The 13,665-nt window shown below is 36.4% G+C and overlaps 1 protein-coding gene across 1 annotated transcript; it reads right to left on the reverse strand.

The window, feature by feature from the left end:
* Nucleotides 1-437: 437 nt before the first annotated feature.
* On the reverse strand, nt 438-12,099 carry ref(2)P (refractory to sigma P). Its single transcript, XM_068368861.1, has 7 exons — nt 11,820-12,099; nt 6,916-7,116; nt 5,228-5,359; nt 4,444-4,643; nt 2,476-3,346; nt 1,583-1,951; nt 438-1,254 (listed from the first exon to the last, which is right to left on the reverse strand). The coding sequence occupies exons 2-7, from the start codon at nt 7,088-7,090 to the stop codon at nt 1,115-1,117; spliced, it is 1,887 nt and encodes a 628-aa protein (XP_068224962.1). The 5' UTR covers nt 7,091-7,116; nt 11,820-12,099; the 3' UTR covers nt 438-1,114.
* Nucleotides 12,100-13,665: the final 1,566 nt, after the last annotated feature.

Raw genomic sequence — 13,665 nt, forward strand, 5'->3', positions numbered from 1 at the left:
GGTTTTAATTTAGTGTCGGAACAATCATTACAATGAAGTGACAAGCATGTATTTTTAAAATTACCATTGTATTCTTCTTGATTATCCTATTGATGGAGGCATAATACCTAGGTACATGACAGTTTAATGATCTAAGCTATGTATTATTACACCCTCATCTCAATGGCTTCTAAGGGTATTACAATTTTAAATATACCATACATTTAAATTCTTATATGCAAAACCACAAAGGTTGTCACTGAGAAAACCCAGCTCCAACCTTCACAGCACAAAGAATTATGAAAATTCTAGCAGTCATATGCCAAAAATGTAAGATATACAACATCAGCTCTGTCTTATCTGAGAAGATTAAGATTCCAATGAATCATAGTAAATAGAATGTACCATGATGATAATTGTTTTCTGACTGGCTCATCTAATGTTAAAGGAATTAGAAATAATTTTTAAATCAATATATAGATATTTATATTTCACATACTGAATACACATTACAATATTTTCTTAGGAACTAGAACATTTCCTTCCCATATGTGAGCATTTTTTTTATGTGTGCATACCATTCACGCACAAATCTTTTTCATACAAAAAAAATCACAGTTATACACACCCAAGTTCAAAGAAAATAAGAACTGATTCCCTATAGTAAAGTTTGAATGGCTATCGATATATTTCCATTCACCTAAATACCATGATGGTTATAGTAGTCTAATACTTGATAAGAAAAAAGCCAGAACCTTCAATCAAGTTTGTAGAAGGTTCAGCATTTCCCAAATTTCCTACACATAAGCCACACTATGCTGAAAACAAAATAAAATCTATGGATAATACAAAATGACTAATAAACAAGTCAACCACTACTGTTTATATATATATCTGTTTACATGTGATGAACAACTATCAAATGTAGTATACTGTACTGGTGTCAGAAAAAGTCGTAAAGGCAAATACTAGATTAATATTTGGTAGACAGCTACTGGTATACCAATAAAAAAAAGAGCAAGCCACTGTTACATATAAAATTCTTATGAGCCCTATAAACACATCAACTCCTCATACATTATGTAAATAATGACTAATTTTATGTGCTGGTCCCAACAGAACGAACCTTTCTGAATTATTTGTTTGCTGGCTGCAACAGATCAAGCACCTGATTAATATCACCTTGTTTCATTTCCAAGAGGTTGGTTAACCAGCCCCCCTCATTACTGTATCCCATTGACTGCATTTGGTCGAGAGCTTCCTGGATAGCTGGATCTGGAAAACAATTAAAATAAACTGAATACTTTGCATGTCATTAATACATTACATATAAGCAATTTGAATATCAACAGTCCATATACCCCAATACAAAGATAGATTCTCTCTTAGAAGAAAAAGTAGAAAAGGTAGTGTTGCAGATTATTATGATTAATTTTTCAGATTTAAGATGTAATTATGTGTCATTTTATAGAAACAACCTACCACATATAAAAGCCAGAATTTCTTCTTGTTGTCACATTGCTCCAACACATGGTTGGAACAGGGTTCTTGCGTTGGCACCCCATAACTAACAATTACAGCATAAAAATATAAATACACTTACTTGAATGAGTCTCCACTTGCCGCAAATCTGGGTACTCCACAGGACGCTGCTGAGGGGGTGTTTTAGGCTTAACTGCTGCTTGGCTCTCTGGACTTTGCGAATCTCTATTAACCAAGGTCCAATCTTCAACATCAGACTCCATCTGTGCGTCTGCTTCAGGAGGGCTATTAACTTCCATTCTCACTGGACTTTCCTCAGGTACATCAGTTTGCACTTCCATATTTGAGCTAGATGAGGCAGTTGGTTGTGCATTAGATGGCGGATCAGCAGTCTTTGATGTAGGACTCTGACGGGCCTGTAAGTCATCTTCACTGAGACTGCAACGCTGGCGAATTCCATTATGCTCTACTGACACATCGACATCAATGCCTGTTCAGGAATGAAAAATAGGAATTAAAACTTTGACAAGTTTATTAAAGAATACTAATTAAAGTTACGATAAAAAAGGTAAAAATTACAGACTTGCTTCTCTAAACTAGTGACAATCGAAAGAAGACTTCACAATACAGTATTGGATTGGACATATGGATTTGGCCAAATGGCCCATGACTGGGGTTTCAGAGGCCACACAGTGCATAAGTAAGAATGGCAGAAAACGCCAGTTACACTATCAAGTAAAATTTACAAGGTTGGACAGCAAGACGGAAGAAAAGAACTTTAGTATATAAGGCTAAAAATTTTGTGCTGCAAAGCCCCTAAGTAATGCCTACAGTCCATGTTATTGAGCTCCTACATATATATCAAAGAAATGTAAAGTGCCCCTGACCCACTGGAATTTATAAATTTTATAAAAACACGAAAAACATACATATACAAGTCTTATACAACGAGTTTCTTTTGAAAAATTATTTCTTTAATGGAAAGGTCATTCTAGTGATATCAAAAATACATACCTATTGGCTCAAGCATACTGGCAACACTTTCTCCAATATTCCTGAGAAATTGCTCATGTGAACTTTGACTGGGGCCAGTGCTAGCATTCTTTGATTTGCCACCCTCTTGGTTGTTGCCTCCGCTACTTGAAGCAGATGATGATGAGGATGAGGATGAAGATGAAGATGAACTTGAAGAATGAGAACTGGGCCCTGTTGTAGGTCCAGCACCAGGAGGCTGCTGCCCAGACCAGGCTGTCCATATTCCACGCATTACGTTAGCGACATGATCTGTTGCCATTTGGGAAGCAAAATGGTGAGCCACGTGGTGAGCCATATTTTGTGCTTCTTGAGCTGCAAATTGGACTTCCTCTGCTACTCTTTCAGGACTTGGTATAGAGGGGCCCTCAGCAAAAGGACATGGTTCACCATTGGCACGTGTCCAAGGGCACTCTTTCTTATTGTCATTGGCAGTTCCCTGTTGATCTTTTTCCTGTGATTTATTCTGCTGTTGTTTTTGTTGTTCTGAATGCTGCTGCTGCCCTTGTTGTTGCTGCTGCTGTTGCTGCTGCTGATTGGAAAACCCTCCCATGGTTTGTCCTTGGCCTTGCCAGCATCCTGCATCTGCTTTAGCTCCTCCCATGTTCTTTCCCCACCATCCTCTCCATCCACGACCACCATTCCTGTTGCAAGAGCGACCCCCACCACGTCCCATCCAGGGATTCCAGGGACCCCAACCATGGCCACCACCAGCGTTAGCACCAGTAGATGTAGAAGATGAAAAAGAATATCCATTGCCCTCACCACCACCATTAAGAGGTGATTCTATTCGGACAGATGAATAGCTACATCCAGGTCCAGAGTGTTCTTTCCACCAAACTCTTGGCTCCCCCTGAAATAAAGATAACTCATCACCTACAGTTGTTATTTACACTTCAACTCATGCCACTCATATCACTCATATTCTGGAATGCAATATAACAGTTTTTTATATTTATGCATGGAGAATCTGCTATTCCACTACCTCTTAATAATTAAAAAGAAACACATTGAACGAAAAAATCCATTATAGAGGAATTTTTTTAATACTAACAGCCATCAATTCTTTAAAAATAATAAAATTAGTCTTAAGAACAAGTATTCAAAACGCATTCCTCTTAAATAGTTATTCAAAACATTGCCCCTTTAAAAAAGGATGCACTGTACATTAGTACACCCTACCTTAAAATAGCCAGCTATTTCTTATAAACCTGCATTCATTACTGCAAGTTGACTCAGATAATCCAGGGTACTAGTATACTAAAAGATGTACATGACTGACAGAAAATTTGCACAATAAATAATATAAGAGTACTGAAAGAATGCACAATATGACCTGGATTGCAATAGCTTTGGGTTTTCACCTGAAGTTTCTCTCCCAAAGATTTGTAAAGAGTATACATATTGTACATTACATCATAGTAAATAAGTTTGAATATTTCTAACAGAAAACTGCTGTTCAAGAGTAAAATACTGTATACAGTGTTCTTCCTAAGTGAGCCTTTTGCATGGTGTTCATAAATCCACACTGTTTGAATTGTTTTAACCCTTTTACCCCCAAAAGAACGTACTGGTACGTTTCACAAAAGCCATCCCTTTACCCCCATGGACGTACGGGTACGTCCTTACAAAAAAAATGCTATAAAAAAAAAATTTTTATATTTTTGATAATTTTTTGAGAAAATTCAGGCATTTTCCAAGAGAATGAGACTAACCTGACCTCTCTATGACAAAAATTAAGGCTGTTAGAGCAATTTAAAAAAAATATACTGCAAAATGTGCTGGGATAAAAATAACCCCCTGGGGGTTAAGGGTTGGAAATTTCCTAATAGCCTGGGGGTAAAAGGGTTAAAAATAATGAGCATGAAAATCCCCATATATGAGTGACCAACTTTCCTTCCTAAAGAAAATAAAATAAAACGAGAACACTTCACAAATACTGTAGCTTACCCTGCTAAGTGGTTTTGGCATGCGGATCATTTTGTGTTCTTTGTGCAGGCCTTTTGATTCGCAAACACCACACAAATCAAAATCTTGACATGTTACACAACTGTAGCGGAATCCTACAACTGGGCCATCACAGACATCACATACTACACCTTCATGGATATCACCCTGTGTATTTCCATAATGATGACCTTCTTGATTTCCTGGAAATACATAAAAAGGAGGATTAAAGTAAATTGGTTTATTGCTTTTTTGTCTACAGTGGATATAGCATTATTTGTTGAATTAACCTATCAATATTTGTACTTGCCATTTAATATTACTGCATTCAAACGCGTTGACTCAATATCAGAGCACAGTACTGTATACATATATGAAAAATTAAGTGAAGTGACATTGATAAATCTTTATTTAAAAATATACCATACAAAACAACCTTAACAGATTACTAAGCTCAAGCAAATAATAACCTAAATTTACTTTGTCAACCATGCACTTGCATATAAAGGCTTCAAAAAAATTGGAAAATTGGTCTCTATATATTAAGCAGATGAAATCATCTACCCAAAATTAATACAGTATTCTTATGACAGTCTGGTATCTCCAATGGTAGGTTGATACATATTGATATTTAATATTGTTATTTGCTGTCCACTTCCAATTCCAATACAAAGAATGAACGCTAAAATAGGGGTTATTACACCTTCAGATAAAACATGTATCGCACTGTATTACAACCACAAATTTTAGGGGAAAATAAAGTGTCTAAATAGACAATATACAGTACCTTGTCTATTGTCACTTTGTACAAGGGTCACATTTACACGGAAAACCTGCATCTTCTGTTTACTCAAAGAATCGGCAATTGCTTCAACAAGTTCCTCATCAGAAGAGATTACAATGGAATCACCTTCGTAATCTGAAAAATATAGAAAAACAATAAAATGCATTCACCAATCCTGTAAGATATAAAAGTGTGGCTTGATAATAACTTGATAAATACCACTAACAGCATATTACACAAGTAAAATTTAAACGTAGTAATAAGCTGCATGTACAGTGTACAGTGATACCTCGGTAGTCGAACGACTCTATACTCGAACAATTCGGAGTTCGACCAAAATTTTCGAGAAATTTTTGCTGCGGTGCTCGACCAAAAATTCGGTACTCGACCAGCCGAACACGTGACGACCGCATGGGCTTTGTGATGATCGCGCCATCTCGGCCACTCTCGCTTGTTCGGGAAGCATCAGTTCTCTCGAGAGCGTCACTCAGACAACGCGCGATCAGCATTCGTTGTGATTTAGTGATTTTCAGTGCTTTTAATTGCTTTTTTAGCTTTCATAATGAGTCCCAAGAAAGTAATGAGTGTTAAGGGGAAGGAGAAGAGGAAAACAGTGCGAACAACGATCGAGTTGAAGAAGGAAATTATAGCGAAATATGAGAATGGTGTACGAGTGTCCGATTTAGCGGTAGAATACGGAATGGCGAAGTCGACCATTTCTACGTTTTTAAAGCATAAAGAAATGATTAAGAAGGCGAATGTTGCAACGGGAGTTACGGCGGTAACTAAGCAAAGGCCACAAGTGATTGAGGAGATGGAAAAGTTGCTTTTAATATTTATTAAAGAAAAACAGTTGGCCGGGGAAAGTGTTAGTGAAGCGTTCATTTGTGAAAAAGCGTTGCATATCTATGAAGAATTAGTGAAGAAAAGTCCGAGTACCAGTGAAAGTGATTCATTTACATTTAAAGCGAGCAGGGGTTGGTTTGAAAAGTTTCGTAATAGAACAGGTATTCGTAATAGAACAGGTATTCATCATTTTCGAAGAATACTGCAGAGGAGGAAGAAACAATTAACAATAGACCAGTTTTTCACAAAAGAAAAGAAAGCTGCTACATCAAAGCCTGTTTCTCCTCCAAAGAAGAGACAAAGAAGAGAAGAAACCCCTGAAATAGATCTGCCCACCCTTTCATTGGAGAGAGAAACAACTCCTGAAGGAGAACTACCCCGCCACATCATGGAAGGGGACTCTCCTTCCAAGCAGTAACCTCCCCCTTCCATCCTCTCCACATCCATCCCTGTATGCCATCGAACCGCTGCTCAAAGGTATGTTCACTACAGTACAGAAAATGGTTTAAAATTGTTTTATTTTAGTACAGTAAATGGTTTAAAATTGTTTTATAGGATTTTCTGACCAATTTCATACACATTTAGATAATTATTGTTGTTTAGGTACACGTTTTATTAATATTTTGGGCCTGTTCGAGTGCTTGGGAACGGAATAGAATATATACCATTATTTCTTATGGGGAAAAAAAATTCGGTACTCGAACAAATCGGAGGTCGAACACGGATCTCGAACGGATTATGGTCGAGTACCGAGGTATCACTGTATCAATAACTAACAGAAAACCCAAATCAAGTCTTGCCAGAAACAAATTTTTTTTTTCTTAAAACCTTATAATGTACTATACCTTTCCATGTCACTTTAATATCTTGAGAGCTCAGGTTAAAGACTGTGCAGATCTTCTCCCTAAGAGCAGCAAAGTTAGTAGCAAGATTTTCTGGCAGACCAAATCGCCTGACTTCTTGGCGGTCCTTCCCCCCGTCAAGGAAAGCCTTGACACTCATACTCTGATCATCACCCATGATGAAGCCAATGCTAAAAGATTTTTCTGAAATAAAATAAAACAATAAGTTTTACAATATATCTGACCAACATCCTAAAGAACATTAAAATCTTATTAATGTACATACAGTACTTGAGTATGAATAATTTTAAAACATTATGGCAGACATAAAAGGAAGCATTTAAAAAAAAATGTTCCCTGTTGAAATCTCAATGTTATAATAATATTGGGGGATATGTAGTTGGTTGGGACAGGCGTAAACTTTCTTATTCCTGGTCAAATTTATTTTCTTTATGGGGAAAATTTTAATTATCTTCGTCTGAGATACAATATCATGAAGCTAGTTTTATGATTTACGAAATACTACGATTTAGTGTTACCTTGTCAGGACTGAAGCCAGTTGAGAAACAAACACAGGATTTAGGCTTTGTCTTATGGTAAGCTAAGGATGCAGCAGTCTAAGCCCTGCTCCTTCTGGTAGCTAAGAAGGTAAGGATACATTTCCTACGTTGGGTTAGGTGGGGGAACCTTAGGTTAGGTAGTGGTCCTGTGTTTGTTTCCCTTTAACATGACAAATTTGACAGTAATTTGTATTTTTCCTAACTATACAAACTTGAGCTCTTTACTATCGATACTGCATATGTTTCCAGCTTAGCTGGAATCTAGTCATAAACTTTTACACAAGGTGTCAACGACCCTTCATTAGTTAGCGGAGGTAGACCGGCCACTCTGCTTGAACTATGTCATTTTTTATTGCTGGCAGGACTTACGTCGTTAGCTTTAGGTCTACAGTCGTGTTGAGGAGAGTCAGGATTCAGTGCACGGTCCATGACCTGCCGAATCCATGCAGAGATCGTATTCTTTGCAACTCTCCTCTTGACCATGCCATTGCTTACAAACATAATTTGATGTGTGGGCGAGTTCTAAATGTGCGCTTGAGATGCGCCTCGGGGCTCTTACAGGGCACAGTAACAGCTGGTCTTGATCATTAGTTACATCACGAGAGACTAAATCCAGAGTGGCTGGAACCTACAGTAGAGTCTGCTACAGATGATTTCCGAGTCTTAGCTACAAATCCAGGGACGAAGCTGAAGGTTACCTACCCCCATCCCGTTGAATGGGTGATGTTGTAAGAAAGACCATACAACTTGCTGACCCTTTTTGCAGAGGCAAAGGCAAAAAGGAGAACCGTCTTGAGTGTCAAGTTACAATCGGAGACTTGACGTACTAGTTCATAGGGAGCTCCTTTCAGAGAACATAAAACACGTACTACATTTTAAGGTGGTGCTCTTCTTACAACTGGAGGCCTATAAGTTTGAAACGGCGTATGAAAAGAGAGAATTCCATTGAGGAGGCAGTATTAACTCCGTTTAATCTAGTGTCAAGGGTGAGCGATAGCCTGGTAGACTGTAATTGACAATTTTCAAAGGTATCCAGACATCCTTTTAACCACTGCGCGTGAAAAGCCTCTTTGTGAGAGGAGATGCTGGATAACCTCTAAGCGTCAAGTAGGGCCATGACAGTGTTGTGGTATATCTCTGCATGCGGTTGCTTGAGTAAGATGTGGAGGGGAGGCAACTCCCTTGGTACCTCTGTTGCAGAGGTAGAATATCTGGGTACCATTTTGTTTGCTACCACATCAAAGTTATCAGGGTCATTGATAGATCCTGCGATGCCTTCACCTTGTTGAGGAGTCTCCTCATTAGACAGAAGGGGGGGAATGCATAGACATCGAGGTTGTCCCCACTGATGTTGCAAGGAATCCTGTAGAAATGCCTGGGGATCTGGTACTGGCGAGCCGTACACCAAAAGCTTCCGGTTGAGAGACATCGTAAATAGGTCTAATATTGGCGAACTCCACAAAGTCAGGACTTTGATGGCTATCCTAGGATGTACATACTAGTAGCTTTCAGAGCCAACAATCAGTCTTCCTGCTCTGTACGCAATACACAAAATATACAGTACTTTTGTTGCTAGATATTGGTGAAACACAGAAAACAATCACTAACAACTAGCTTGGGCAATTGGTTTGTGAATGACCGATCTGTAGTTAATATGTGAACTCCATAACATATAACTGAAAGCTGAAGAGGGTGGGATAAAAAAACGAAGTTTCAGTAAAACTTGATGGGAGGGGGTGTAAACAAAACTCAACTAAAAGATTAGTACCATATATCAACAAGATATTCATGAGTAATGTTTTAATTCTAAAATTTAAGATATTCTGTTTGATATATAGCATATGGTCAAGATTTTTTTTTCCTAAATAGTATACTTATACAGTACTGTACCAGTAATTAAATTTATATAGGTCTATGCCACAGGCTTGGAATATGCCATATTAAACATTATTTCAACTACTAAAAATCAATATATTACATGTTTTTATAGTTTATATATGAAATATTTGTTTTCATGTTGTTATTGTTTTTAAAATATTGCATTTTAATTGTTCATTACTGTACTTATATAGTTTATTCATTTCTTTGTTTCCTTTCCTCACTGGGCTATTTTTCCCGGTTGGAGCATTTGGAGTTATACCATCTTGCTTTTCCAACTGGGTTGTAGCTTAGCTAGTAATATTAATAATAATTAAGCTTGCAAGAGAAATGAACCTTGAGATGTTCAATAATAATGGTCCATATTCAATATGAGAAAAATTATGACAAAACTTGTTACGCTCACAAAACAGAAACTTAAACTTGGTATATTTTTTTTTTTTTTTTTTTGGGGGGGGGGAGAAAACCAGTAGTAAAAGATGTATAGAAATCTTATCCGAATCAACATTTTCTTTTTAGCATATCCAATTACTGTATGAAGTTTCCAAGAAATTCCTATAGGAAAGATGGAAAAACTATAGGCATAGCCCTAGATGGCTGCACAAATGCAGGTATGCCAGCTATAATTATCATGCACAATTCAGTAGATAATGCAAATAACTTCTAAATTCAGAAGGTCAAATTTTCAATTTGTACAATGCTAATGTTCCAGCCGCAACCTCTAATGATGCTCGTTATCGCCACATTTATCAAACTTAGAGGGACCCAATTAGGAGACATAGTTGGGGCCTCAAGCAATTAATCAGTTAAAAACCACCGACATCTTTATGTGTCAAGACACAAAATTGTAAATGATTTTGAAGCCAATTTCACTGGAATTGTATGGTTTGGTGATGGCACTGAAGTTTGCCCACGGAAGGCCTAACACCCATGACTTCTTTTCAATTTTCATGGTCTCTTACCAAAAACTACATATTTTTGTGTATTTTCTAAATTATCTTGTTAATTTGTATATAGTATTGCAATATATCGTTATATAAGAAGTTTTCAGTTGAGGAGTTAATCCAGTTAACGAATTTATTTAATATTTGTTCTCCAGTTTTACGCTAACTGATTTTACATCATTTAATGCATAACCCTTCCCTAAAAATCAATAGTAATTGTTGTTTCAAAGCAAACAGAAACTATAGTATGTATTTTTAAAGTTGAACATTGCTGTGGGGGTTGATAAGAACATTGTTGTGGGGGTTGATAAGAACATTGCTGTGGGGGTTGATAAGCAATAAGCAAAGGTGGTTGAAACATCACACAAAGGGATAAAACTGGAAAGGATTAATTCTGCAGTCAAATCATGCTCATAAGTTTAATTACGATGTCAAGATGAATTCTGATGTTAAAGTAAACTCAAATTCTAAAACAATTTACTTGTACCAAACCTTATGGGCAGGGCCATTAGAAATTCTCCACATCAGGGTAAATGTAGATTATTGGAATAAGTTTAAACTTCCTTATTACTTGGCAAATCGATTATATTAAAGGGGAAAGTTGTTGTTAATCTCGATCTGGAATACGATAACATGAAGCTAGTTTTACGATTGAAGAAATGGAATATAGTGTTATCTTGCCAGGAGTGATGTCAGGTGGGAAGCCAACACAGAATTGAGGCTTAATCTTAGTGTAAGCTAAGGGTATGGCAGTCTAAGGGGGGGGGGGGGGGGGGGTGTTTACCAATTAGTAGGTAAGGAGTCATAGCTCCTAGATTAGGTTAGGTGGAGAACCCTAGGTTCGGTGATATTCTGGTGTTTGTATCACTTTTAAAGTGTGGTTTCCAAGTCATAACTGCCGGAATTTTAAACACGGTCTATACCAACGAACTACAAGGGCTCTTCATAATTATACCGAGGGGGTATGTATGATGGCGGCCACCTGCATTTATGATTACAGCTAACTTAGAATACGGCAGTGTTAGGGGGGTCGCACAGCTTGTAGGTTAGGTTATGGGGTAAAGTTTAGGTTAGTTGATGTTCATTTTTTATCCCTACGAGACGAACTGGCCGCTGATATACAAAGGCTCCTATATCAATAATTATTAATCATATAAAGAATGAAACAACAGCCGAATAAGAAATAGAAGTAAACTTTCACCGTTTTCGCTGTTATGCTCTTCAACATTACAACAATTTCCGCAACAACAGGACCACACGTACGGTAGTCACAGCCGTGAATGTCAAAAAACCATGAGATAGTTGAAATAAATTTAAAATCGATATTGAACAAAGAATTCACGGAATCCTAACAGTAAATCACTAAAACCGAAGCCAACCTGATACAGTAACAAGCTACATAAAGGTAAAAGACTTATGAGATTTCTTCCTAATGAAAAAACAAGTCGCAAAACAGCCATTTTACTTCACATTGCCCATATTATTTGTTAAAAGAATTAACAAGATCAAATGTAAAAGTACTCACAATAAGAAGTCAACTGCGTCGCTGTTTTGAGCGTAAGGTGTTTTAGGCTGCTCAAGGTGGATGGTATCACTTCACGAACTGAAACTCGAATGGCTGCTTATTGCACCGACAGCAGTATATATATGCACCAGTGACAAAGCTAAATTGAACAAACGTTCACGAATATTCCAGTGTAATATCCAGAGTTCCAGAAGTCATCTGATGAAATCTTAGTCAGCCCTGACACAAGATCAGGTGCCTTTGTTGCTCTGGATTCCAGCAGCAGCCAGCTCAGCTGATGATAATGCTGAACTCTAGGTACAGATGCCAATTTGCCAAATTTCAGAAGAATTTTTAATTTATTTTATATTTACTTCTTTGATGACGGACTTTATATAAAATTAAACTTACCGTTTACTTTTATTCTAAATTTCTCAGCCTTTCATAAAAGAGAAAAGGTGGAAATTATTAGGGAAATATATTTATTTAACAAAATAAGAAAGCTGGTAACGTTATACATGATTCTGCGCGATTGTTTGGGTTATACTTTGGATGTACCAATCAAGAAAAGTAATGTGCCTATAATATAACGAGCTTAACCACAAGTAATGTAAGAAATCAAATTTAAATATTCATATAACGTGATTATTTTATATGAATTTATTACTATAGTAATATATCGGTCCCAAACTTTACAGTATAAGACAGGTTTATACCGAGAAATTGGACTCGTCAGTTATTTGGTACTTCTAACAAGAGTGAGAAACACTACTTTATAGTATTTGATCCTATGTAAACGGCAAACTTGCCTGTGTCATGGAGTAACGAGAAAGTTCACATTTATGAATTTATTTATATTTTCTAGAATTATATTTCTTCAGAAACAGAGAACAAAACTTATCGTCAAGCAGTGCTTATAAATACAGTTTATTTATTATTAATTATTTGATTATTAATGTCACAATTTTTGTGAAAATAATAGAGATAAATTTTGATATTGTGGCAATGACCAGACATCCATACGGTAGTGTTTACAAACAATCTAGTTCACCATATGGGTTAAACAAAATCGAGTGTCAATTTTTATTTAATGTATATATATTTAATGATGATATATTGCTAATTATAAAACATCTGGAGGAGGCTTTAGAAATTTCACATATCAATCTTAGCGTAACAAATAAGTTTCCTGCCTTGACCTAGGTGAGAACCTTATGAATTTATATTTTGTTTAATGGTTTGACCTTGGCGAGAAACATATGAATTTATATTTTGTTTAAAGTGAGAAAAATATATTTTTTATTGATTTCATGTCGCAAAATAGAAGAAAATATTTTAGAACATATGATTAGCCTACGCCCAGAAAGGAAAATTAGTCATCATATCCTGCTGTTGCTCAGAATCATGTGATGGGTTTTGATTACGTCACCTTATGCAGCCTAAATGATAAGGAGAAAATTTGCTGCTGAACTTTGAGCGGATTTCTTGCAATAACCAAATAATATAATGTCTTCGTGAATGAATATATTTTATTCATATATATGACTTTTTGTCGATAAACTGGTGAAAGTGCATGTTTATACAAATTATGCACGCGTGCACATAAATCTCTCTCTCTCTCTCTCTCTCTCTCTCTCTCTCTCTCTCTCTCTCTCTCTCTCTCTCTCTCTCTCTCTCTATATATATATATATATATATATATATATATATATATATATATATATATATATATATATATAGTATTGTGAAATAATGTGGGATTTTTGCCAATTTCATAGACATTTTGGAAATCTTGAGGCCGTAAGTGATAGGTATTTGATTGTATATTAAGGTCCAGTATTAAGTATGTTATCTAATTGATTAATGG

Source organism: Palaemon carinicauda, unplaced genomic scaffold (genome assembly GCF_036898095.1).
Source record: "Palaemon carinicauda isolate YSFRI2023 unplaced genomic scaffold, ASM3689809v2 scaffold3, whole genome shotgun sequence".
NCBI classification, from domain to species: domain Eukaryota; kingdom Metazoa; phylum Arthropoda; class Malacostraca; order Decapoda; family Palaemonidae; genus Palaemon; species Palaemon carinicauda.